The following is a 27,687-nucleotide window of genomic DNA, read 5'->3' as shown; positions in this document are numbered from 1 at the left end:
TGCATCACCGCCGCCGCTGCTGCGACGATCAGAAAGGCTTACGAGGCCTCCGGACAGACTGACATACCCGAACTGGTAGTACACTTCACCCCGCCGGACTCAAATCTAAACAAGGGGTGAATGTGGTAAACCACTTTTATCGTTCACTATCGTTACACTATGGTTATCACTGTTATATCGTTACACTATGGTTATCACTGTTTACACTGTTGTATCACTACACGAGGTCGCCTCTTGTCACGCTGTTATACCTGGGCTGACCACTGCTGACTCCGCCCATGGCTCCACCTACCTGCCCAGGTATAAAGGTGGTCGACTGGCTGGTATTCCTCCTTGTTGGATCCGATCACCCACGAGGGTGGGCTCTGTTATTTAGCCAATAAAAACCTATAGTTACTTTCTTAACTCGTCGCTTTTCATTGGATGAATTGATAGGTATATCAAAGGGAAAGTAAGCAACACAGTATTTTTCGGACTCCTGTGGAGGTGCCGGCCCATGACCATGTCACGGCATCAAATACAAGTACCTTGCACATTCCTGTGAACTTACTGTCTGTTTACAGTGCAACGTGAAGATGGATTTTTGATTGTTCACTTCACAAAGGAGTACGACTGATAGTTTTCAGTAAAGGGAACTGGAGGGTGACTGGACAACCTTTTCAATAAAATACAAATGGCTTTGAGCTGACTACGCAGTCAACATGGCTCTTGGTTTACGAGCAGCTTTGACCAGCGAGTCCCCGAACCCCTGATGCAAGGACAGCTTGTGATGTGACTTCATCAGAAAGGGACAGAATCTGTGGCATTGACGGGCATAAATAGCTGTCTCAGTCGGTCCCTTCGATAGTGCGGCGTCCAAATTTTAACCTTTGTGCCACTTGTGTTTCCCTGAGCCCTGCCCACGAAGCCCAAACAACTCGGCTGTTTTTGCGCTTATATTTCTAACGTCACTGGTTTGAAGTTTGTGGGCCTTGAGGTTTGGCGAAGGCTGCTCTAATCGTTGGTGAATAATGATGTTCTTATGATCTGTCAGCACAAGCAACTCAAAAAATACACAAATTGAAGGGAATCTTGAATGAAACCTCAAGTGTGACCCACCCCCCTCGCTCCATAATATCTTAAGTGGCCCACAATAACAAACAGCTCGGACACTCTTGGTTTGATAAATATGAGAGGAGACACTTTGACGAGCTCCTAAAAGAACATTTGCTTTAATAAAACGTAACTACAAGCTGGCAGCATTCTGCTTCCACCTCTTCCTCTTCAGGCTATAGGCTGAACTGCCAACTGCAAACCGCTCGATTGTATGGGAGCTAGTGTTGTTTATTTCTCAACACAGGATGGAAATACTGGCTTCAGTGGGCAGAGAGGCATGCTGCGTTATTGTTAGGTGACACAAGAGCACAGCAACTTCACTGCACCAGTTACTTGACGCCTACGTAATCTCTTCTCTGATCTTCAAAAGGAAGGTTAATGCAGCCAGCAATCAATGTAGTGCGGCCGGCATGTTCGGGGGCATGTCCTGTGCAATATGGAAACTCTCCAATCTGTCTAGTGGAGATTCAAATGTGTGTGGCACTCAGTCTGCACAAGGTGAGCCTTTCCACTCCACAACTAAACGTGGCATTGTGCAACACACACAGGGGCAACACGGATAGAAAGCACAATAACAGAAAACGCTGGAAACTCAGCAGGCCAGGCAACAAACCAAAACAAAGGGGTGGATAAAAAATATAAGTAAAAATGTAATAGGGGCCGAGGTTATGATCTGAAATTGTTGAACTCGATATTGAGTCCGGAAGGCTGTAAAGTGCCTAATCGGAAGATGAGGTGCTGTTCCTCGAGTTTACGTTGAGCTTCCGTGCAACAATGCAAGAGGCCAAGGACGGTGAGGTCCGAGTGGGAATGGAGCGGTGAATTAAAATGACAGGCGACCGGAAGCTCGGGGTCCACCTTACGGACTGAACGGAGGTGTTCCGCAAAGCGGTCACCCAATCTGCGTTTGGTCTCCCCAATGTAGAGGAGACCACATCGTGAGCAGCGAATACAATATACTAGATTGCAAGAAGTACATTACAGCCTTCCGGACTCAATATCGAGTTCAACAATTTCAGATTATAACCTCGGCCCCTATTACATTTTTACTTATATTTTTTATCCACCCCTTTGTTTTAGTTTTTCCCTCCCCCCCTTTCCTTTTTTTTCTCTCTCCCACATGGCAGCTGTCCCTCATTCTGCCAGAACATTTCACACCTAATCTAGAGCCGTCTTTTGTCTCCACTGTCCTATCACCATCTCGTCTGGTTTTGAATACCTCTTAATGTCTCTTCACTTCTTTTGTTCTCTCCCAGCCCTGCCTTTCGATCTATTTAATTTCCTTTCCAGTTTTGAAAAAGGGTTTCGACCCGAAACGTCGACTCTAATTTCTCTCCACGGATGTTGCCTGGCCTGCTGAGTTTTTCCAGCATTTTCTGTTGTTATTTCGGATTTCCAGCATCTGCAGTATTTTGTTATCGTACTGATAGAAAACATGCAGCTAATCTGATAGCACACACCAGGAGCTACCCGGCCATTCCCTCACCATTTGCTTATCGAGCTCTTCAGACACTGGGTGGATAACAGAACAATTCCAGGTGACACCATTCAACTGAAACCGTGGGCTTCCCTGCTCGGCGTCAGCCTGATGGGAGCACGACACTATCGGATGTGCCGTCTTTCGGATGAGACATTGAACAGTCTGCCTTCTCAAGTGGACGTAAAAGATCCCACGGCCACTATTTCCAAGTACACGGGGCCTCGGTTTAATGTCACATCTGAAAGACAGCACCTCCGACAGTGCAGCAAACATTATAAACAGGTTACCACAGAAACTGGGAGAATTCTGTGTGTTCCAGGTAGGAGGGCAAAGCTACTTCAATTCTTGACAAATCCATTTCAAGGAACCTCCTTTCCACAGTGGAGCATTTCCTCAGTGCACCGTGCATTGTCAAATCTCTGACTCCATTTTCACCATTTCCAGTGACAGTCGTGAGCAGTGTACGCAAGACTCAGAAGGAAAGCACTTGGATTTATGAAGCGCCTTCTCCTGCCTCTCGGGCACATCTCAAAGTGCTTCACGTGCAATAAATTACTTTGACTGCTGTGGCCAAATATGGAGCCGGTGTGTGCACAGCAAGATCCCACAAACACCAAATGGGATGAACGACCCATTTTTCTTGGCTTCTTCAGGTACCAACAAGGCTCACCGAGGAGAAAGCAAAATCTCGTGCACTCAGAGCCAGTCAGAATCTCCTCTTTAGACTCCCGACCTTCCCTGTTCCCTACATCCATGTCCATTTTGACTCACTGCAAGGAGCGGACAACCTTGATGTCTCGCTTTGAACCAAAGCACCGAACTTTCCGCTGCGACAATGAACAACCCATTAGCTCCCCAGACACAACTCTTCACAAGCAACAACCTTGTGCAAGGATACAGGCAGGAAACTGTGCAAACACGGCTAAGAATATTGCAACCTTCCATGGCACTGCTCACGGTCAGTAAGAACAGGTGCTGTTTAATAAAGGTCAGCATTATTGCACCGTGAAACGTACAATACAGCACGTCGCTGAGCTGGAGCTGCATGCAGGCTAGCTTGTCTCTTTATGGCCACACGATTCAATGGTGGTGAGCGAGGCAAATCCTGAGGTCAAGTGGAGAGCCAGCAGATTGGCAGCTGCTTGTAAATCCTTGGCTTCTCCCCAAAGTCAAAAGAAACGAGCGGGAAATGACTGGCTCTTCCCTTCTTTTCTCTTGTACCTTTTTACGTTAAGCGCAGAAATGTGATGCCTAAAATGGACAAGTCTCCAAACTGATGAGAGAGATAAAATGGATGGATGGATGGATGGACGAAACGCTCGGTTCTCTAAATATAACCGTTTGACATTGCGGGGTCAGCTGGCATAACTGTTTTTCCAGGAATTATTTTATTTTAAACTTCCACATCAGTGCCAAGAACAGCACAGCACTGCGAGGAAGCGTCAGCTCCTGGGAATCTCTCCACCAAACAGAAGACTGCTGCTTCATCCCACTGACAGCACACCATGAAACGCTGGCACTCAAAACCATCCCCCACGCCCCCCCTACCACCAGCCCCCCACCCCCCACAATAAAAAAACATGGCATTACTCCCTCCTCCTTGTTTTAACCTCAGAGGGAAACTTGGAACGGATCCCCTCGTGCTGTTGCTTTTCTGCCGAGTTTTGCGTTTGTGCCAGGCTTGTCCTGGGCGACAGCAGGCATCGGTAAACCCCAATTTAAAAGCGAGTAGGCGCACGCTTGCTCCGAGACCCTGGTGCACAGGCTCTGGTCGCTGATCCAGCAAATCCAGTCCAATATTCAAACTCGCCAGCAAGAGACAGGCACATAAACACCACCCCCCTTCCGCCCTGCCCCGCCCCCCCACTTCAAAAGGGAATGAGAACCTGCGACTCAAGATGGTGGGTTCAATTTTGCACCCCCGCCACCCCCAAAACCCCGGGGTGCGGCAGCCAACTGCTGCCCGCTTAAAATCAGTTCATAAAGCAAGCCTGGGGCCTTCTGGTCAGTGTGACGCCAATGCGCAGTCTTTCGCGACACAACTCTCATCAGAGGACGACTGCCATTTCACAGTCACCCGCTGCGGGTAACAAAATAAAACAATCCAAGGACCAGGAATTCTCCAGCCAACGTCGCAAAATTCAAATTCGGCATGCTTAAAAAACACAGGGGTAAAAAAAAAAAAATGTAATGCTTCCAAATCAACAGCGGTGTGCGAGAAACAAAAAGGGCGCAACTCTGATCGAACGAGAGCTTCGTCGAAAGCTCGATATAAAATGGCACAAAATTCCCCACAAAATGCAGCACGTCATTCGGCCATCCATTCGGTTTTCTCTCGGGTTAACGGGCACTGGGTTACAAAACCAAACCTGCACGCTTCCAGCCTCTTCTAACGTGTTCGATTTGTACCCCCGCCCACCCCGACTCCGCGCTCCGCCAGCTCCAGATGGACGCACACACGCACTCACCTGTAGTACCTGGACTGCAAATACGTCGAACACACGGCTTTGGACACGTGGCTGGCCGACCCGAAGTCGATTACTTTAACCCTGTAAGGCTGCCGAATGGGATCGACCAGCATGATATTCTCCGGTTTGAGGTCCGCGTGGATTAAACCAAGGCTCTTTAGTTTGTTCAGTGCAATGGCCACTTGCTGCAGGATCGGCCTGATCACCTTTAGGGGCAGTGGACTAAACTTGTTCTGCTTTAGAAAGTCATATAAATTCTGTTCCAACATCTCAAACACCAAACACGTATGATTGCGGTGCTGAAAGCACTCGTAGGCACGCACAAAGTTAAACTCGTCCGCGTTTTCGTTGCTCAGCCGTGCCAGGATACTCACTTCAATTTGCCCCTGCCGTGCGTACGAGGGGTGGTTTTTTAAAATTTTTATTGCCACGATCTCATTCGTCCCCCTCTTCCAGCATTTCACCACCTGGCCAAAGGTCCCGCGCCCGAGGAAGTCGAGGACCTCGTAGGTGTTCTTCATCGAGCACAGCACCTCATGTTGCATCAGATGGTAATCGCCGTCGCCGCTCGCGCTGTTTGGCTTCGAGGCGGTGGTCACCACGGTGACCGGATTCCCCGCGCCCGTCTGCAACATTGCCGGCATTATCGACAGCTCGTCCACAATTTGCATGGCGCTCCCTCGGTTGTCTAGCTCCTCACTCTTTCTCTTCAGTCCGCATCGCGGGTAGCTCTCCAGCGAGGTTAGACTGCCTCCCGGCCTCTCGCCCTGGGGTGCCACCGCCAGGGGTTGCTGCGGCGCCCGCGCTGCTGTGACCCCTGCGGCACAAGGTGGGTTCAACGCAACGGCACTCGCTGCTACCAGAAGGTTCTGTCCGCGGGGTCTCCCGGCGGCGTTCTTCAGCTGAAAGGAAGAGTTTGCCACGTGAGACGGGTGGGCAACGCCGAGGTTCCGTCCGTTCACGTAAGTCCGCGGATAAGTCCTCTCATGGTACGCGCATCTGCTTGGCTCGACTTTCAGTTTCTTCACACTACAAAAGGCACTTGTCTGAGTTTGATAAATGTGTGGTGGGCAGACCAAAACCTGTGAGGCCATACCTGCATGGGCAAAGAAAGAGAGAGATTAATGAATGGGCAGAGCACGCAACCTGTAGCCTTTCAAACGCCGACCTTGTGCTCACAACACAAAACCTCCGCTGGGGCCCTACTGTGTAGCGCGTGGCAATCCCCACTCAAATCCCAACCAGACCGCCAAGGCTTCTGCATCTCCGGTGGCCTGAGTTGGACAAGCTTCGGCAGGCTATTGTTAAATAAAATGTCGCACGGAAAGGCAGATAGATGGACCTGGTCCAAAATGGCCCCTTGGAATAAAATGTGCCACCTGTCAATCCATCATGGGAATCAACGGGGGCATTTCCCGCAACAGCCAACCCCTTTTCTTCAGTTTGAGATGCATTCCGAATGGCCTGCAAGAAGAGTGAGGAGGAAGGAACCCGCACATTTCAGTAAGGTGCTCCACGCACAATTAAACTATTAATTGAAACGCTTGCAAATCTATGTCATTACCCAAGTACGGCAGAGATCAACTCAAACAATGAAGGTACAGAGAAGGACACACCCGAAAAACCTTGCTTGGGACGGGCTTCGGGTTATTAACACTGGTTCAAATCACTGTTCCTTTCCAGCTGGGAGCGAGGTGAGCCAGTTCCCACTTGATTCGCGGAACACCTTAACTGCTTGGACTATTCAGCGGACACTGGCCCACCTGCACTCGAGGGAACTTCCAAAGAAAATTTAAAATATAAATAAGATCAGCATTACCAGCCAGTATACAATGGTCGCATTCTTAAAATGGAATGCATAACGGACCAGTATATAACGGCAACTTGGGTCACTGTTAAATCATCTGTGAGTGAGCCATTCAGATGTGTTGGGGCTGCACAAACCAGTGAGATATAAATTGATGTTACATGCTGCACACAACATATCCCACTTATCCTGAATTTCTCTGAAGGTGAGCCAGTCCAGCACAGGACGAACTCCCCAGCTCTTCTGGTGTCCTGGGATGTTTTACATCCACCCGCTTGAAGACTCAATCCGAAAAAAACGCCGAGAGCTCAGCACTCCCTCAGGACGGCACTGAAGCCGCCAGCGGAGGTCACGTGCTCAAGCTATGGAGCGGGACTTGAACCCACGACCTTCAGAGTCCGAGGCGCGAGGGCAACTACCACAGGCAAAGGCCCCGCGCCAATTCCTAGTGCCGTCAGAAAAACAGCCAAGATTAAGATCGATGAACTAAAAAAAAAGAGATTTCACCAGCAGATTCTTGATGGGAAGTAAATTTATTCTGAGAAAGGTTAAAAAAAAGACAATACATTCTTTCACCAGGAAGGAAACATGCTTGCCTCGCTTGAGTACACGCCAAGAACTTCCAGAGAATGTCAATACCAAATTTTAAAACTGTCAAAACTCTTTTAATTTACGACAACATTCACGAGCAGGAATGTCCTGCAGTCCGGCACATACATGTCCTTTAGAATATCCAATATCGATAGAAAAATCATTTCTGAAGGCGGCGTGTTAACAGAGTTATGTTCGGGCAAGTAAATGAAAAGAATTGCTCGTCCTACTGGGCAATGAGGTGATGGAAGTTAATGTCAAGCCAAGGGCCGATACATACAGCATTGTGCTGCGTTCTGCAACTGAATTTCAGCAGCCGTTGATGATGGCAGAGGAATAGGGCTACGTGCCCGACGGAAACTTCTCCTGTGTCACTCGGCACTCTACATCCTGCAATATAAATGCAGTGTCGGCAGGTACCAAGAGCCCACTGCATCACAGTGTGGTGTCACAAAGGGGGAACTCTAATCATCACACAAGTTTTCTTGTGTGTGTGTGTGTGTGTGTGTGTGTGTTTTTTTTTTAAACGGAGTGACTGCTGCCAACGAACCGGAAGCTACCAGAAGCTGTACAGAAGCATTCTGCGCGCAAATATCAGGTTCCCAAATATGAAAAAGTAACTTTCGCCACAACAGACAGAGGACCCGATAGCGATAAGCACACTCGGCGAGATACCATAAAACTCTCACAAACGGACAACATCCTAATACCAGCTTCCAGTCACATTTCCACGTTAAATTGTATTGGAAGTTTTAGCTGTTCATTCTGATGAATTAATCACACCACTGCCACCCTCTCTCTCTTCTCGCATTCCTTCTCCGCCCTCCCTCTCGCTTTCCTCCCCAGTCTCTCTGTCTAGCGCTCCTCTCTGTCTCTCCGCACTGTCTCTACTCTCTTTCTAAATGATCCTTTGCCCAGCCGATTAAATCCTCACATCCTGCGCCTGCATTCTGTTCACCAGCCGCGTGTTCAAACCACAACAGACAGGGGAGCCGATAGCGATAAGCACACTCCGAGAGTGCAATAAAACTCTCACAATCTGACAACATCCTAAATATCACCTTCCAGTCACATCACAGACCTCACAATAGCTGAAATTTCCACCCCTCGCCTTTCTCTCTCACCAATCTGTGGGACGTCCGGCGAGAGCAAATAAAAAACCACTGGAACTGCACCTGCACAACTGTTTTATTTCATTGGCCGCAGTCGCGTCCTTTTTAAAAACATTAATATCTTCCCCATGTAACCATCATTCATGCATGCCAAGGACAACTTGCATTTATATAGCGCCTTTACCATAGTAAAACGTCACAAGGCACTTCGCAGGGGTGTTGTCAAACAGGAAATATTAGGACAAGTGACCAAAAGCTTGGTCAAAGAGGTGGGTTCTAAGGAGCGTTTCAAAGGGGGAGAGACTGAGGTGTTTAGGGAGGGAATTCCAGAGCCTGGGGCCTGGGCAGCTGAAGGCACGGCCACCAATGGTGGAGCGATGAAAATCATGGCTGCCTAAGAGGCTAGAATTGGAGGAGCGCAGAGACCTCGGGAGGTTGCGGGGCTGGAGGAGATGGGGAGGGGGGCGAGGCCATGGAGGAATTTGAAAACAAGGTTAAGAATTTTAAAATGGAGGCGCTGACAGACCAGGAGTCAATGTAGGTCAGCGAGCACAGGGGTGATGGGTGAACGGGAATAACAACAGAAAACGCTGGAAAAACTCAGCAGGCCAGGCAACATCCGTGGAGAGAGAAACAGAGTCAACGTTTCGGGTCGAAACCCTTCGTCAGAACTGAGAAAAAAAGGCAGGAAATGAAACAGATTAAAAGACAGTTTGGGAGTTGGGAAATGGGGGAGGGGATGAAAGAAGAGACATTAAGAGATATTCAAGGTGAGACGAGATGGTAATAGGACAGGTAAAGAAACAAACAATGGCTCTAGATGAAGTGTGAAATGAGCTGGCAGAGTGAGAGACAGCTGCCGTGTGGGAGAGAGAAAAGGAAAAGGCACAAACCAAAAGTGTGGATAAAAAATATAAAAATATAATAGGGGCCGAGGTTATGATCTGAAATTGCTGAACTCGATATTGAGTCCGGAAGGCTGTAAAGTGCCTAATCGGAAGATGAGGTGTTGTTCCTCGAGCTTACGCTGAGCTTCCGTGGAACAATGCAAGGGGCCGCAGACGGTGAGGTCTGAGTGGGAATGGGGCGGTGAATTAAAATGACAGGCGACCGGAAGCTCGGGGTCACCCTTACAGACTGAACGGAGGTGTTCCGCAAAGCGGTCACCCAATCTGCGTTTGGTCTCCCCAATGTAGAGGAGACCGCATCGTGAGCAGCGAATACAGTATACTAGATTGCAAGAACTACAAGTAAATCGCTGTTTCACCTGGAAGGGGTGTTTGGGGCCCTGGACAGTGGGAAGGGGGGGTTTAAGGGCAGGTGTTGCATCTCCTGCGCTTGCACAGGAAGGTGCCAGGTGAAGGGGAAGGGGTGCTGGGGGTGATAGAGGAGTGGACTAGGGTGTCTCGGAGCGAGCGGTCCCTACGGAATGCTGAAAGGGGAGGGGAAGATGCATTTGGTGGTGGGATCACGTTAGAGGTGGCGGAAATGGCAGAGGATGATCCGTTGAATGTGGAGGCTGGTGGGGTGAAAGGTGAGGACAAGGGGAACCCTAGCGTGGTTCTGGGAGGGAGGGGCAGGGGTGAGGGCAGAAGTGCGGGAGATAGAACTGACATGGTCGAGGGCAGTGTCAACCACGGTAGAGGGGAATCCTCAGTTGAGGAAAAAGGAAGACATGTCGGAAGCACTGGTGTGGAAAGTGGCATCGTCGGAGCAGATGCGGCGGAGACGGAGAAACTGGGAGCATGGATTAGAGTCCTTACAGGAGGCGGGGTGGGAGGAAGTGTAGTCCAGGTAGCTGTGGGAGTCAGTGGGCTTGTAGTGAATATTGGTCGATAACCTATCCCCAGAGATGGAGACGGAGAAGTCGCGGAAGGGAAGGGAAGAGTCAGCGATGGACCATGTGAAGGTGAGGGAAGGGTGGAAATTGGAGGCAAAGTGAATGAAATTGTCTAGTTCAGGGTGAGAGCAGGAAGCGGCACCGATACAGTCATCAATGTGTCGGAAAAAGAGCTGAGGGAGGGGACCCGAGTAGGGCTGGAACAAAGAGTATTCCACATATCCCACGAAAAGGCAGGCATAGCTAGGGCCCATGCGGGTACCCATAGCAACACCTTTAACTTGGAGGAAATGAGTGGAGTCAAAGGAGAAGTTGTTCAATGTGAGAACAAGTTCAGCCAGGCGGAGGAGGGTGGTGGTGGATGGGGACTGGTCGGGCCTCTGTTCAAGGAAGAAGCGGAGCACCCTCAGGCCATCCTGGTGGGGGATGGAGGTGTAGAGGGATTGTACGTCCATGGTGAAAAGGAGGCGGTTGGGGCCGGGAAACTGGTGAACGGGACTTGGTGCGAGTTAGGACACGGGCAGCAGAGTTTTGGATGAGTTCAAGTTTATGTAGGGCGGAGGATGGGAGGCCGGCCAGGAGTGCGTTGGAATGGTCGAGTCTCGAGGTAACATGTCGTAGCGCTATTTGTCTGCCCTCAACTGATGCCCACACGTGCACGGGGCGGGTTCAACTGGCTAGCGGTCAGGAGGGGTAACGCCCCTACCAAGGTGTAGGCTGAATTCAGCTGATTCAGCACAGATTGGGGGGTAAGAACATGGCACCTTCCTGGTGTCCATGGCTCAGTTCCTCACTGGCTAAGATCACTTAAAGCTCAAGGGAAGTGTGCTGAGATAAGCCGCTTTACTGTTATGCATCCCAATGACTGCCAAAGGACATGAAATAGAAAACGGTCAAGGTTCCAGAATAGATCACAACAGGTTCTTATTAAAAAAAAACAGTTTAAGTCTTCAGTGGGCAGGAACGAAGTCGTTTCGGTGCCGAGTACAAAAGGTCGCTATTGACAACATCAAGTGATGAGCTTTGACTCTCTCAGAAGAAAGCTAAACGTCATGAAACGGCGATAAGCTCAGGAAGAGCAGCTAGGGAGCAAGGGGAGTCTCCCGTGCAGTGACACACAGCTCAGCCGGTGCCTGCAGTGTTCACTCAGTGTGTAGGAGTCCTTCATTACCAAGAACGCCAAGGCCCCAATGTTCAATTGTTTTTAGTAGAACAGGAAAAAGTGCTACCACCAGTAATTTTGTGAAAAATAAAATCAAATTACTAAAAATAATCAGATTTAACGTGAAATATCCGTTTATTTCCATCTTACTGCTGATTAAGGGGAAAAGATTACCTACCTGGTAGAGTCTTGGTCGTTCTTCAAGTAATGGCAAGATATTCACCACACACTGCGCTCCTATTCCCTCAAACCCTTGCTCAGGGTGGAATACTCTTCTTTGGTATACAAGTCAAAATAAATGGCAGCCATCTTTCATGCACAACAGCAGGAACAGTCTCGTGTTCAAAGCCAGGACAAATTAAAGGGACTTTAGTCCGTGTGAGAATTCCACATTCTGAACAGCAATGGAAGAACATAAGAAATAGGATCAAGAGTCGGCCATTCGGCCCCGCTCCGCCATTCAATAAGACCATGGCTGATCTTCGACCTCAACTCCACTTTCCCGCCCGATCCCCATGTCCCTTAATGCCCACAAATCTATCGATCTCAGCCTTGAATATACTCAATGACTGAGCATCCACAGCCCTCTGGGGTAGAGAATTCCAAAGATTCAAAGTGAAGAAATTCCTCCTTATCTCAGTCCTAAATGGCCGACCCCTTATCCTGAGACTGTGAACCCTAGTTCGAGACTCTCCAGCCAGGGGAAACAGCCTCTCAGCATCTGCCCTGTCAAGCCCTCTAAGAATTTTATACATTTCAATGAGATCATCTCTCATTCTTCTAAACTCCAGCGAGTATAGGCCCGTACTTCGTTGGGTCGAAGGGGCTTTGAGCAGTTTTGCTGGGGAAAGTGGTTGCAAACTGATCACGGTGTTCGAAAATGAAGGAGGACCCATTAAATTAGGCTGCTTCACAAAGCACGCCACTTCAAGCATGTGCATGTTAAATCAGTTTCCTCAGAACGCCAACTTCAATAACCAGCTACCCCAACCATCTCCGCAGCGCTCGTAGTTTAAACACAAATATTCAACAAATTTGTTGCGACAGTTTTAGTTTACGTAAAGGAGGTAACCGGGGAACGGCATAGATTATTAGAGCACCTTAGTGCTGTCAGAAGACTCACCCTTCAACCATTCTCCACACGCCCAGCGAGAAGAACCAATAACAACCCCACCTACTTTCCATTTTGTTTCTAAAACCACAGGAAGAACAGCGCAAACCCTTTAATAAAGAAAGACTTGAGTTATTCGGCGAAAACCAGGCTCCTTCTCTTGGTCACTGCTGTGCTCTGGGAAAGCAGAAGTTCGGAAATGTTTCAACTATATGCCACAGGCCTTAATACGGAGGCTCACCAAGAACATAGACGACTGAAAATTCCCAACAGTCATAAAAGATTGAGCTAAAATACAATCCAGAGGCACGCACAGCAACCGTACCCTCTTTTTTGCTGGTGTGCCTGCCATTTGCTGCTCATAGTCAGCTTGAACCAAAACATGCTAAGTTCGAGGTAACGGGAAAGAGGGGAAGCCAGCCAGGCATTGTTACAACACTTCCTGTTCAACAATGACTACCCAGGTTTCATTGTTTGTGATAAGTCTTTCAGGAGAGCAGCAAAGACCCCCCTGGAAAGTCCAGGCCAACCGTCCAAACTCTGGCACGTGGAAGCTGCAGCCATGCAAAATTTCACCAACGCCTCCTTTACACTGCAGGGCTGCCCCCCTCCCCGCGCTACCCGTGGCAGCAACCATGCAGAATCGATGGTCCAGCGCTCATGCATAAGTCAGACACTGAAACCCAACTGGGGGCAGGGATCTCACGGAGGACCCCAGACTTAAAGTGCAACGACTGGAAAATACGGACGACATGTGCTGGAAGCTCATGACCGGCTCTGAAATGTGAAAGAGGTATCTCGGACAACGAGGGACTGAGGAGGTGGTTGTAGAGAAAAATAATTCAGACCAGCGCACTGCTTACAATTCCCGAAATGGAACTCAACTACATTTGAACAACTTCTGCAATAGTTTTTAGCTGATAAACGCCTCAGTAATTTTGTGCAATATGTACTGCGTCTAATATGTAAGAACATAAGAAACAGGAGGAGTCGGCCATTCGGCCCCTCGAGCCTGCTCCGCCATTCAATAAGATCATGGCTGATCTTCTACCTCATCTCCACCTTCCTGAACTATCCCCATATCCCTTGATTCCCTTAATATCCAAAAATCTATCGATCTCTGTCTTGAATATGCTCAACGACTGAGTCTCCACAGCCCTCTGGGGTACAGAATTCCAAAGATTCACCACCCTCTGAATTTGTCCTCATCTCAGTCCTAAATGGTCGACCCCTTATTCTGAGACTGTGACCCCTGGTTCTAGACTCCCCAGCCAGGGGAAACATCCTCCCTGCATCTACCCTGTCAAGCCCTGTAAGAATTTTATATGTTTCAATGAGATCACCTCTCATTCTTCTAAACTCTGGAGAATATAGGCCTAGTCTACTCAATCTCTCCTCATAGGACAATCCCCCCATCCCAGGAACCAGTCTGGTGAACCTCTGTTGCACTTCCTCTATGGCAAGTATATCCTTCCTTAGGTAAGGAGACCAAAACTATACACAATACTCCAGGTGTGGTCTCACCAGGGCCCTATATAATTGCAGTAAGACGTCTTTACTCTTATACTGAAATCCTCTTGTAATAAAGGCCAACATACCATTTGCTTTCCTAATTGCTTGCTGTACCTGCACGTTAACTTTCAGTGATTCGTGTACAAGGACACCCAGGTCCCTCTGAACACCAACATTTCCCAATCTCTCAACATGTAAAAAGTACTCTGCTTTTCTATTTTTCCTACTAAACTGGATAACTTTACATTTCGCCACATTATATTCCATTTGCCATGTTCTTGCCCACTCAAATAGCCTGTCTATATCCCCTTGAAGCCTCCTTGCATCCTCCTCACAACTTAAGATTCCCACCCAGCTTTGTATCATCAGCAAACTTGGATATATTACATTTGGTCCCCTCATCCAAATCATTGATGTAGATTGTGAATAGTTGAGGCCCAAGCACTGATCCTTGCAGTACCCCACTAGTTACAGCCTGCCAACCCAAAAATGACCCGTTTAATCCCACTCTTTGTTTTCTGTTCGTTAACCAATCCTCAATCCATGCTGGTATATTACCCCCAATCCCATGAGCCCTAATTTTGTTTAATAACCTCTTGTGTGGCACCTTATCGAATGTCTTCTGAAAATCCAAATACCCCACATCCACTGGTTCCCCCTTATCTATTCTGTTAGTTACGAACTCAAAAAACTCCAACAGATTCGTCAAACACGATTTCCCTTTCATAAATCCGTGTTGACTCTGCCCAATCCTATTATTATTTTCTAAGTGCCCTGTTACCACATCCTTAATAATAGATTCTAGCATTTTCCCTACTACTGATGTCAGGCTAACTGGTCTGTAGTTCCCTGTTTTCTCTCTCCCTCCTTTCTTAAATACTGGGGTTACATTTGCTACCTTCCAATCTGCGGGAACCGTTTTAGAATCTATGGAATTTTGGAAAATGACAACCAATGCATCCACTATCTCTATAGTCACCTCTTTCAAAACCCTAGGATGTAGGCCATCAGGTCCAGGGGATTTATTGGCATTCAGTCCCATTAATTTCTCCAGTACTATTTTTTTACTAATACTAATTTCTTTCAGTTCCTCATTCTCGCTAGAGCCTTGGTTCTCCACTATTTCCGGGAAGTTTTTGCGTCTTCTTCCGTGAAGACAGACACAAAGTATTTGTTTAATTTCTCTGCCATTTCCTTATTCCCCATTATAATTTCTCCTGTCTCAGCCTGTAAGGGACCCACATTTACTTTTGCTAATCTTTTCCTTTTTACATACCTATAGAAGCTTTTATAGTCTGTTTTTATGTCTCTCGCTACTCGATACTTTTGCATTTACTTTCTGCCACGCGTGAGGAAATAATTTCAATGGGGTAATGGCAGAGGTGTCACAGTTAACAATGAGAGCTGATAACTGCCCCCACAAATATGTAATAATCAGTCTCGGGAGCGGACGTGTTCTTGGCCTCTCTGTTGCCCCTCCCACACTCTAGGCTTATCCTATGGGTTGTAGTGTTGTTGGACATCCCTTAGCCTCATACCAATCTCCAATCAAGAAGTGCCAAGCTCCCAGGCTTGTGCCAATGCAAAAGTGACAAGGGCAGGAGAGAGGAAAGAAAGCTCTTTCCCTTATTTTCATTCTTTCATCCCACCCTTCTACCTCCCACCTTCCACAGCTGCCCATATCCTGTTCCATACTACGTTCCGCCCGTCACCCCTGTTCTCACTGGTCTCAGTTCATCCGCTGCTGAAACCCTCATCCATGCCTTTGTTACCTCTAGACTTGACTATTCCAATGCACTCCTGGCTGGCCTCCCACATTCTACCCTACGTAAACTTGAGGTAATCCTAAACTCGGCTGCCCGTGTCCTAACTCGCACCAAGTCTTGTTCACCCATCGTCCCCTGTGCATGCTGACCTACATTGGCCCCCTGGTTAAACAATGCCTCAATTTCAAAATTCTCATCCTTGTTTTCAAATCCCTCCATGGCCTCGCCCTTCCCTATCTCTGTAATCTCCTCCAACCCCCCCACCCCACCCAACAAGATATCAGAACCCCTCTAATTCTGCCCTCTTGAGCATCCCTGATTATAATCGCTCAACCATTGGTGGCCGTGCCATCTGTTGCCTCGGCCCTAAGCTCTGGAATTCCCTCCCTAAACCTCGTCGCCTCTCTCTCCTCCTTTAAGACGCTCCTACCTCTGTGACCAAGCTTTTGGTCATCTGCCCTAATTTCTCCTTATGTAGCTCGGTGTCAATTTTTTTGTCTTCTAATACTCCTGTGAAGCGCCTTGGGACATTTTACTACGTTAAAGGCGCTATATAAATACAAGTTGTTGTTGTGGGTCTACAGTGACTGTCTGTCAACATATTAAATGTAAAATAACAACAGAAAACGCTGGAAAAACTCAGCAGGCCAGGCAACATCCGTGGAGAGAGAAACAGAGTCAATGTTTCGGGTCGAAACCCTTCTTCAGAACTGAGAAAAAAAGGCAGGAAATGAAAGAGATTAAAAGGCAGTTTGGGGGCTGGGAAATGGGCGAGGGGATGACAGAAGAGACATTAAGAGATATTCAAGGCGAGACGAGATGGTAATAGGACAGGTAAAGAAACGAACAATGGCTCTAGATGAAGTGTGAAATGCGCTGGCAGAGTGAGAGACAGCTGCCGTGTGGGAGAGAGAAAGAAAAGGAAAAGGCACAAACCAAAAGTGTGGATAAAAAATATAAAAATAATAATAGGGGCCGAGGTTATGATCTGAAATTGTTGAACTCGATATTGAGTCCGGAAGGCTGTAAAGTGCCTAATCGGAAGATGAGGTGCTGTTTCTCGAGCTTACGCTGAGCTTCCGTGGAACAATGCAAGAGGCCGAGGACGGTGAGGTCTGAGTGGGAATGGGGCGGTGAATTGAAATGACAGGCGACCGGAAGCTCAGGGTTACCCTTACGGACTGAACAGCGGTGTTCCGCAAAGCGGTCGCCCAATCTGCGTTTGGTCTCCCCAATGTAGAGGAGACCGCATCGTGAGCAGCGTTTACATATTAAATGTAAACCCCTTGTCCTCATCTTCAAATCTCTAAACAGCCTTACCCCACACTATCTCTGCAACCTCCTCCAGGCTTATATCCCCCTCCCATGCCCTTCAGTCCTCTTTATCTAGCCTCTTGTACATTCACCCCACCACAGGTGCCAGCACTTTCCCTCGGTTCTCCTCTCTGGAACTCCCTCCCTGAGGGCCTGTGCTTCTCCATTTGTCTCATCAGAATTCAACCAAGCTTTCGGTCACCCCTTCTTGAGAGGTCTGAGAGGTCTGGGGGCATATGTGCACAAATCGTTGAAGGTGCCAGGGCAGGTTGAGAAAGCAGTTAAAAAAGCTTACGGGATCCTTGGCTTCATAAAAAGAGGCATAGAGTACAAAAGCAAGGAAGTTGTGATAAGCCTTTATAAAACACTGGTCTGACCTCAACTGGAGTATTGAGTCCAATTCTGGACACCGTACTTTAAGAAGGATGTGAAGGCCTTAGAGAGGGTGCAGAAAAGATTTACAAGAATGATTCCAGGGATGAGGGACTTCAGTTACATGGATAGACTGGAGAAGCTGGGGGTGTTCTCCTTAGAGCAGAGAAGGTAGAGGAGAGATTTGAAAGGTATGCAAAATCATGAGGGGTCTAGACAGAGTAGAGAGGAAACTGTTCCAATTGGCGGAAGGGTTGCGAACCAGAGGACACAGATTTAAGGTGATTGGCAAAAGAACCAAAGGCGACATGAGGAAAGACTTTTTTACGTAGCGAGTGGTTAGGATCTGGAATGCACTGCCTGAAAGGGTGGTGGAGGCAGACTCAATCACGGCTTTCCAAAGGGAATTGGATAAGTACCTGAAGGAAAAAAATTTGCAGGGCTACGGGGAAAGGGCGGGGGAGTGGGACTAGCTGAAGTGCTCCTGCAGAGAGCCGGCACGGGCTCGACAGGCCAAATGGCCTCCTTCTGTGCTGTAACCATTCTCTGATTCTTAATTCAATTGCCCCACCAATGCCTATTTGCAAAGAGCCTTTTACATTAAAGGCACGACAGAAACGCAGCGAGTCCCACTTGGAGTCTGCCGCTGAAAGAACAGCAGCGTGGTCAACACTCAATTTCATGAAATAGTATTTTTTATTCATTCATGGGATGTGGGTGTCTCTGGCAAGGCCAGCTTTTAATGACCATCTCAAATTGCTCTCGAGAAGGTGGTGGTGAGCCACCTTCTTGAACCGCTGCAGTCCATGAGGTGACGGTACTCCCACAGCGCTGTTAGGTAGTGAGCAATGTTCCCTTTAAGCTAGCGGCCGCGCAGCGCTCTGCAGCACCCGTGCAGCCGGCTCACCCGTTTTTAATTAGGAAAAACTGCGCATGCGCGGTATTTTGAAGGGGCCGCGCACCCAAAAATGTTTTAAAGGGAACATTGGCAGGGAGTTCCACTGGATTTTGACCCAGCGATGATGAAGGAACATTACGGCCCTTTCTCTACTGTATGGGAACAGAGGGGAAAGTGAAAAAATCCTTCTAGCCCAGTAAACAGAGCCATTAAAATAGCACAAATTTAATAAATTGTTTTTTTTTAAATTGCAAGCATTGGCTGCTGCGACTGTGATCTGATCATGTGAAGGGCTCCTGTTCAAAATACTTGCACACAAAGAGTGATTAACACTTGGAATGGCCGTCTGAGTAGGACAATAGAGACATAACTCTGGAATCAGTCAGTAAGCAATTGGATGGCGTCACTGAATGGCCTCCTGCACCCGTACATCTCTGAGAAATCAACATTTGACTACACATGAAAGACAAAGACTTGCATTTATACGGCACCTTTCACGACCAGCGGACCGCTCAAAGCTCTTTACAGCCAATGAAGTACTTTTGAAGTGTAGTCACTGTTGTAATGCAGGAAACGCGGCAGCCAATTTGCACACAGCAAGCTCCCACAAACAGCAATGTGATAATGATTGGATAATCTGTTTTAGTGATTGGCCAGGACACCGGGTAGAACTCCCCTGCTCTTCTTCGAAATAGTGCCATGGGACCTTTTACGTCTACCCGAGAAAGCAGACGGGGCCTCGGTTTAGCGTCTCATCCAAAAGACGGCACCTCCGACAGCACAGCACTCCCTCAGCACTGCCCTGGAGTATCAGCCTAGATTTTTGTGCTCACGTCTCTGGAGTGGGACTTTAACCCACAACCTGCTGACTGAGAGGCGAGAGAGAGTGCTACCCACTGAGCCATGGCTGACACTGGATGGCGTCACTGAATGGCCTCCTGCACCCATACATCCCTGAGAAATCAACATTTGACTACACATGGCTGAACTCAAAACAGAAATGAACCTGTGCGGGTCTAATAGAGTCTCCGCCCAAAGCTTGCGATAATGATATCCACAGGATGTACCGGGTGCAAGGAAATTATAATAATAAGTACTCTTTCCAACCCAGGGATAACTTTCTGCCCATTTCCATTATTTCTTTAAGATATTTGGGTGATGTATTTTCAGGAGCATTTCAAAGCTGGCAACTCGCACCATCATTCATGCACTGAGAGAATAACCGGTTCATCGAGTCATGAAAACAACATATTGTGCCACCTGAGTGAATGTTAGTCAGGCGCAGAGTGTGGGGCACAAAGTCCAAAGCTACGAGACAGCCTCGCTAGTCACAAATGATTCAAAGTATTTCACAAACTAAGGCACTTTGGGGGGAAAATTCAATATTGCCCCGCTTGGGGCGCGATTATCGGCCGTGCACAAAGTTTAGCGCCTGGCGCTAATTATCGCCTCCGACTGCAAACTTGGCTTTTATCGCCCCCGGAGTTGATTGAAGCACTAAATCAGGCGCTACACACCTCTCTTAAGGCACAAAGGTCGAGGAGCAAGGCGCGAACTCGGAGCGCGGCACAGCGCAGGTGCTGTCAGTTAGCGATGGAACACAGACACATTGGCGCTGGACAGTTCTTAAAGGGGAGGTTGATCTTACTCTCCAGCCACACCCTGCTCATTGGAGCCTTGAATCTCGGCCTGGAGAGACCTGTGCCTAAATCTTGCAGCCAAACACTATGGAGAGAGCCAGGGAGCGAGCACAGCGCTTCAGCGAGCGGGCCTTGGAGGCTCTGGTTGGCGCGGTGGAGCGCAGAAGATCAATACTGTACTCGGAGAGTGGCAGGAGGCCTTGGCCGCGCGAGTACAGAAGAGTGTGGAGGGAGGTGGCTCAGAGAGTCTCCTCAAGCAGCATGGTGCCCAGGACCCATATACAATGTCGCAAAATGTTCAACGACCTCACTCGGGTAGTCAGGGTGAGTGGCTTTTTTTCAACACCTCTCCATCCCTCCACTTCAACCTCACTCTATGGCTAGAGGGTCTTAAAACCTCAATGCCCAACACTCATCCAACACCTATGGCCCTTTCATCAAACACACATGCACATTCCACACCTTGCATACAGTAAGGGCTATTCACCTACGGGAGGCACATCGGGCAAGACCATGGCTGTATATTTACTCAGATGCCGTCCTTTTTCTTGCAGGCCAAGCTATCTCATAATAGGAGACAGCAGCAACGGATGGGTGGCGGGCGGCCTCAGCTGCAACCCCTCAGCGATCTTGAGGCGCGTGTCTACAGGATTGTGGCAAGCCAGGTGATCGGTCCCGTCGCCACTGGAGACGCCGACCCGTTCTGGACAGCAATGGTAAGGTCATCACCTTTTTGTCCTCTCTCCTTCCACTTGTCCCTCACAACACCAGCCTTTGACACTTTCAATCCAACTTAGTAAATCGCTGCACTCATTCCTCTCTTACTGCCCCCCTGTCCTCACGCTAAAGCCACTCTTGTACCTCCCTGCTTTCAGATGGTGATTCACCAGGTGAGGAGATGGGCCCTCAAGCTGCCAGTGGGAGTGAAGCCACAGGCGAGGAGGAAGAGGAAGCCAGAGCATCAGCACCACCCTCTCCTGAGGAAGCCCATGCCCACACTGGGAACACGCCTTCCCTGGAGGGGAGCAGGGGGGAAGGGTCTGCTGAGGGTGAAGCTCCAGGACCCAGTGGGCTGCAGCAACGCGATGGGGGTAGGGAAGCTCGGAGGTCTTCTCCCTGGAGGGAGAGTAGGCCAGCGAGTCCTGCTGCACTGGATGCAGAGGAGGAGCAGCTCATCGCTGAAATGAACACCCAGGCAGTGGACATGCACACTGAGGTCATGGGTGCAGTGGGAAGGGTGCCCGATTGCATTGATGCACTGGCAAGGAGTGTGGAGCACTTCACTGTAGCACAGGCGGATGCCACGCAAATGTTTAGTGCTGCAATTCAGTCACTGGCTGCCGTGATCTAATCTCAGACTGCTCTCATGCAGACTCAGATTGAGGCCACGTGAGCACTGACTGCTGCCATCCTCACTGGTTCGGACACATTTCCCCGGGGCTCTCACCGTGCTGCAGCAGGCCAGCAATCTGTGCTCCAGCAGATTGCTCTGGATGCTGAAGTGCTGCCCCGTGGGAGTGCCAGTGTGTCAGTCGAGCAGGGAGTTGCTGTCCTCTCTCAAGATGACAGCATTCCTGCTGTCACCACTGTCACTTCTCCACTGCACTTGCCACCGCCTGTAGGACAGACTGCTGCCGCCCATGCAGAGTTGGTGCAGTCTGCAGCCGGACCCTCCAGGCCCAGAGCTGGTCGAGGCCGTCCTTCAAGGGCATCTGTAGTCTCAGGTTCTGACAATCAGCAGCCTTCCACTAGCCTTGCTGCAGCCACTGGGGTCCCATTACGGAGGAGCAGTAGGGTGGGAAGGGGGGGAAGTGCGCAAAGGAAGGAGATCACCCTCGAAGGGCAAAAAGTAGGAGGTGTGACAAAATGTTGGTCATTTTTTTTATTAAAGGCCGAGGTTCGTGGTCAAACTTTTGTTTAGTGTTTTGGACATTATCTCCAGGTTGTGAGAACCAGTTATGTTAATGACTTTTTTTGTGTTTCTTTCTATTAGTTTGTCATGAGGAAATGATGCACACAGAGTTTGTAAAATAAATAAGTTTTTATATTCAAAATGTACATGTTTGGAATCATTGCTGCCTTGGCCGGCTTAGGGGTTGCGGGTTGATTTAATTCATGTTGTTCTCAATGGCAGAAGCCATTTCCTCAGCAGGGGCCTAGAAGCGGCTTGCTATCAGCCGTTGACGGATGGCCCTTCCAGTTTCAACATTGTGGGCCTCCCTCCTACCTTGGTGCTGCTGATGATCATCCTCCTCCTGTTCCTCCTCTTCCTCCTCCTCCTCCTCCGGTGGTGCTCCAAGGCCTGGTGGCTTTGGCTGGGTCCTGAGGATTGCCAGGTTATGCAGTATGCAGCACACAACAACGAAGTGGGAGACTCGTTCAGGCCAGTACTGCAGGGCTGCTCCAGAATGGTCCAGACAGCGGAACCGTTGCTTAAGCACGTCGATTGTGTGCTCAACGATGTTCCTGGTAGCTTGATGGCTCTAGTTGTACCGCAGCTCAGCAGGGGTGTTGGGCATACGGAGTGGTGTCGTCAGTCAGGTGCACAGTGGATATCCCTTGTCCCCGAGAAGCCAACCACCTGGGTGCTGCGGTGCCTGGAAAAGTTCTGCCACAGTAGTCTGGCGCAGGATGTATGCATCGTGGCTGCTGCCGGGAAAACAGGCATTGACAGCGAGTATCAGCTGTCTGTGGTCACAGACCAACTGCACGTTTAAGGAATGGAACCCCTTTCGGTTGCGGAAATCCTCGGCATTCTCTTGCGGCGCCCGCAAAGCCACATGCGTGCAGTCAATAGCGCCCTGCACCATGGGGAAGGCCGCTATCCTCGCAAAGCCCAATGCGTGTTCATGCTGCTTGTCCGGGGTCACGGGGAAAGAGATGTGCTCTCGTCTCCTTTTATAGAGGGCATTTGTGACCTGACGGATGCAGCAATGGACCGCGAACTGGGAAATATTGGCGATGTCCCCAGTAGCTGATTGAAATGAGCCAGTGGCATAAAAGTTCAGAGCCACTGTGACCTTCACTGCCACCGAAAGAGATGTCCTGCTCTTCAGTTGAGGCTGCAGATCTGGCTGAAGCAGGTGGCAGAGCTCAGTGACCACCTCCTAGCTGAAGCGCAGCCTTTGCAAACATTGCTCCTCAGACATATTAATGTATGAGAACTGTTGGTGAAATGCCCTGGGAGGGTAAGGTCTCCTGTACAGAGGCCTGTTGGCCCTCCTCCGTCTGGCCATGATTGCCACTCTCTCTGCCAATCGGCCCATCGTGCCTGTGCCGGCCCTTTGAAAGAGCTCTCCGATTCATCCCACTCCCCTGTTCTTTCCCCATAGCCCTACAAATTGTTCCCCTTCAAATATTTGTCCAGTTCCCTTTTGAAAGTTACTATTGAATCTGCTTCCACCGCCCTTTTGGGCAGCGCATTCCAGATCATCATAACTTGCTGCATTATAGCATACTGGGAGGCCATTCAGCCCATCATGTTTGTGCTGTCCCTCCGAAACAGCAGTACCCCTATTCATCCATATACCTTTTTTCTCTTTTTCAAATATTTATCCACTTCCCTTTTAAAAGTCATTATGAATTCTACTCCCACCAGTGTTTCTGTTACAGCATTATATGTACTAAGTTCTATGTTCCCTGCATAGAATAAAAATCTCCTAACCTCTATCTTTTTCCTTCTGGTGACAACCTTGAATTGATGCTCTATAATTACCGACTCACCCACCAGTGGAAATAGTCTTTCCCTGTTTACATGATCAGATAATCTGGGAGGTTTTCAAGTGATGTCGGTTGAGGGATAAGTATTGGCCAGGAGTCCAGTGCTTTTCTTCAAAATAGTGCCATGGGATCTTATACGTCCACCCGAGAGAGCAGGTGGGGGCCTCAATTTAACGTCTCATTCAAAAGACTCCCTCGGTACTGCACTGGGAGTGCCAGCCTGGATGATGTGCTCACGTTTCTAGCGTGGGACTAACCCCACAACCTTCTGACTCAGGTGAGAGTGCCACCCACTGAGCCACGGCTGACAACTTAAAATTAACTTCCAAGATCGACAGAAGCAGCTGTGCCCTATTGGGTTTTTCTACTTATGCCCGCTCCAGCATTCTACAAATCTGCAGCAAAACAAACAGAGACAAATTCCACTGGAAGAGCAAGCATTCCAAAAGGCAACACCTCCTATTTCAAAGGCTACAAACCATTCAGAAGAGTGTCCCATCCCAGTCCCTTGGAGATCGACTGGATCGCAATCACTGGCTCCAAGTAAACATGTTGGACTTCGAACGTCAGCAACACAGCTACACAGAACAGTCCAACAGAATGCCAATTGTTGCCTCTCTGAATCGTCGATGATGTAAATTTTCGGAACAGTTTCAACGATAAAGAGCTGACAACAGCATTGTAAATGAAACAATGCTGTGTGCACCCAGTACTTCCCTCAGGTATTCCCCCCGCCACTTGCCCCCAGAAGACTTAACTTATCCACATGGTGATGTCTGCCCATTTCAGAACAAAAATAAATCAACGGCAACTCCAGGAAGGTACAGCAACACTACATCATACAGCAAGTGGAAACACAGAAAAAACCCCATCACTGGCCACAAACTCCCCCTATCTTGATAGAGTAAATAAGAAACTGTTTCCACTGGCCGGAAAGTCGGTAACCAGAGAACACAGATTTAAGATAATTGGCAAAAGGACCAGGGGGGAGATGAGGCAAATTTTTTTTTACTCAGTGAGTTGTTGCGACCTGGAATGCATTGCCTGTAAGGGCGGTGGAAGCAGACACAATAATCACTTTCAAAAAAGGAATTGGATAAATAATTGAAAAGAAAAAATTTGCAAGGGCTGTGGGGAAAGAGCTGTGATTTCCAGCAAAAAAAATGTCTTTTGTCTGTTCTTCTGTTTTTCATACAGACCCCAGCATCTGCAACATTTGACCCCTTGTGACCCCACCTCATTGTTCTTTGATGTAATGTTTTCCTGACTGACCTCTTTGGACACCATTCACACCTTTGATTGCTGTGATTATCTCTATGCCGAGGTGTGATAAATGGCAGTTAGAAAGATTACCTGTAATCATCTGACATTATTCTCTGACTATATAAGCTGTGTCTTTATGCATCTCTCCACTTCACCTGACGAAGGAGCAGCGCTCCGAAAGCTTGTGATTTCAAATAAAACTGTTGGACTATAACCTGGTGTTGTGTGACTTCTTACATTTGTTCACCCCAGTCCAACACCGGCATCTCCACACCAGGGAAAGAGCAGGGGAGTGGGACTGATTGGAGAGCTCTTTCAAAGAGCCGGCACAGACACGATAAGCTGAATGGCCTCAGTCTATGCTCTATGATTCTATGAAAAGGGTATTTAACCCATCTTGAAGCTGCCGGTGTCAAGTTACGGCAATCTGTCTGTTGCAGACCAATTTGGTGCAGAATCTCTCAACTTAGTTGGGATGCCAGTTTTGCCCAGTTTAATGCCAAATGCTTTGGTCACTGCTGCCAAGTCCGATCAATAGCGAAGGATTTGGTTGCTGTAAAGCAAGATTCAAACTAAGAGAGAACTGCAACAGGGATTCAGTGTCAAGGTAGAGGGTGGAATTTTTTTAATTATTTATTTTTATACCATTGGGTCTAATATAGTGGTTTGTACACGTAATGCGTTTGAGCCCTCTGCAAATATTGACACACTCACAGGGACGCCCTATGCTACCTTCTGAAAAGCAGCATTATCAACTCAGTCTGCTCTCTCAGGTGGACATACAAGATCCCATGGCACTATTTCGAAGAAGAGCAGGGTAGTTCGCCCCCGTGTCCTGGGCCAATATTTATCCCTCAATCAAAATCACTAAAAACAGATGATCCGCTCATTAGCACATTGCTGTTTGTGGGAGCTTGCTGTGCACAAATTGGCTGCTGCGTTTCCCACATTACAACAGTGACTACACTTCAAAAAGTACTTCATTGGCTGTAAAACGCTTTGAGACGTCTGGTGGTCATGAAAGGCGCTGTAGAAATGCAAGTCTTTCTATCAAAGGAAAACAGTGCTATCGTTGCAGAAAACGTTTTATATAGCAACAGACAGAGTAAACCAAATACAACAACAGCTTGCATTTATACAGCGCTTTTAATGTAGTAAAACGTCCCAAGACGCTTCACAGGTGCGTTATTGAACAAAATTTGACATCGAGCCACATAAGGAGATATTCGGACAGGCTTGGTCAAAGAGGTAGGTTTTAAGGAGAAGAGGTAGAGAGAGGCAGAGGTGTTTAGGGAGGGAATTCCAGAGCTTGGGGCCAAGGCAGCTGAGGGCACGTCCGCCAATGGTGCAACGATGAAAATTGGGGATGTGGAACTTGTTCCCTTGCCCCCGCACAGCCAGCTCACCGGCTTTTCAATAGGAAAAACCGCGCTTGCGCAGTGTTTTAAAGGGGCTACGCACGCAAAAGAAAAATTAAAGGGAACATTGCTTGGGGGTCCCCTTTGAGTCCATCTGGAGACCTCCTGTGGTCCACTGGACCCCAGTTTGAAAACATATGGTCCAATACTGGATCAATGTAAAATTTTTGGGCAGTTGGTTTTTTGAAGAAAATTGTATTTAGAAACAATTTTGATGCCGGCTTTTCACAACGTTTAGGAGGGACAGATACAAATGGTTTGCTCGTGTGACATTAAGCATCGCTAACTTCGAGACTAAAGGGTTTTTGAGAAAGCGCCCTCCTGAAAGTCTGCCATTTCCACCAAATATTTTTATATTTCCGTCCATTTCGACGGGATGAACCAGAGCAGCTTTTATACACGTGACATTCTATTGAAAGAAAGTCCACTCTGTGATGGGAATTTTAACTCCCAAAGTGGGCGGGTGAAATACCCACTCCATTCCCGCTCGGCTGCCATTTTAAAATGGCCGATTTTTCAGGCCTATAAAGGTGCCCATTCGGAGTCAGATGGGAGCCTCATATTTATACAAATCTGGTCCTGTTGAGTCAAGATGATACCGATACAATCTCAACCCGGAGGTACGTGGGGCATCCACTGCAGTAGCCCCGACAGCTGAAAGCAAAAAAAGGCCTTTCTAGGTATATTTTAAACTTTCGTCTGTTGGACCAGAAAGAGCAGCAGCGCTCCTCCAGGCCCCACAAGGAACGTGTTGGTTGTCCCACACTTACCTTACTTGGCAGCGGGCAGCTTGGAGCCCGCCCGACTTCCAGCCGTTTAGATCAGAGAGTCGTTAATGAGGCCGGGTCTTCTAGTGCCGCTCGCTGGGCCTCTTTCCCGCCCCCGGGAGTTAAAATTCCACCCATGCGTTAAAACTCAAGTCTTACGGCATCAGTGCGGAGCTAAAACAGCGATACTAAACTTGGGAGCCCGAGTCGGGAGCCACGGCCCTGACTGGCTCCAAAAAGCGAAGTGGAGCAAGACTACATCGTCCAGGGAGTCGTGCTTCGCTTCGCTCTGGTGGGGGGTTGAGCCCTATCGGACCCCGGCTGCATTTACACCACAACTGGAGCATCACT

At 48.5% G+C, this 27,687-nt stretch overlaps 1 protein-coding gene across 13 annotated transcripts in view; it reads right to left on the bottom strand.

Moving 5' to 3' along the window:
• Positions 1-27,687, bottom strand: part of LOC147107164 (homeodomain-interacting protein kinase 3-like) — a 317,760-nt gene that overhangs the window by 227,512 nt on the left and 62,561 nt on the right. For all 13 annotated transcript variants that reach the window (XM_086008315.1, XM_086008320.1, XM_086008323.1 and 10 more), the window contains one exon: positions 5,044-6,139. In XM_086008315.1, the coding sequence (XP_085864441.1) occupies positions 5,044-6,139 (1,096 nt within the window). The remainder of the gene's footprint in view (positions 1-5,043; positions 6,140-27,687) is intronic.

This window comes from Somniosus microcephalus, chromosome 15 (genome assembly GCF_052327205.1).
Source record: "Somniosus microcephalus isolate GS21.2 chromosome 15, FLI_Smic_1.0, whole genome shotgun sequence".
In the NCBI taxonomy this organism is placed as follows: Eukaryota; Metazoa; Chordata; class Chondrichthyes; order Squaliformes; family Somniosidae; genus Somniosus; species Somniosus microcephalus.
This window is presented reverse-complemented; position numbering and strand designations above follow the sequence as displayed.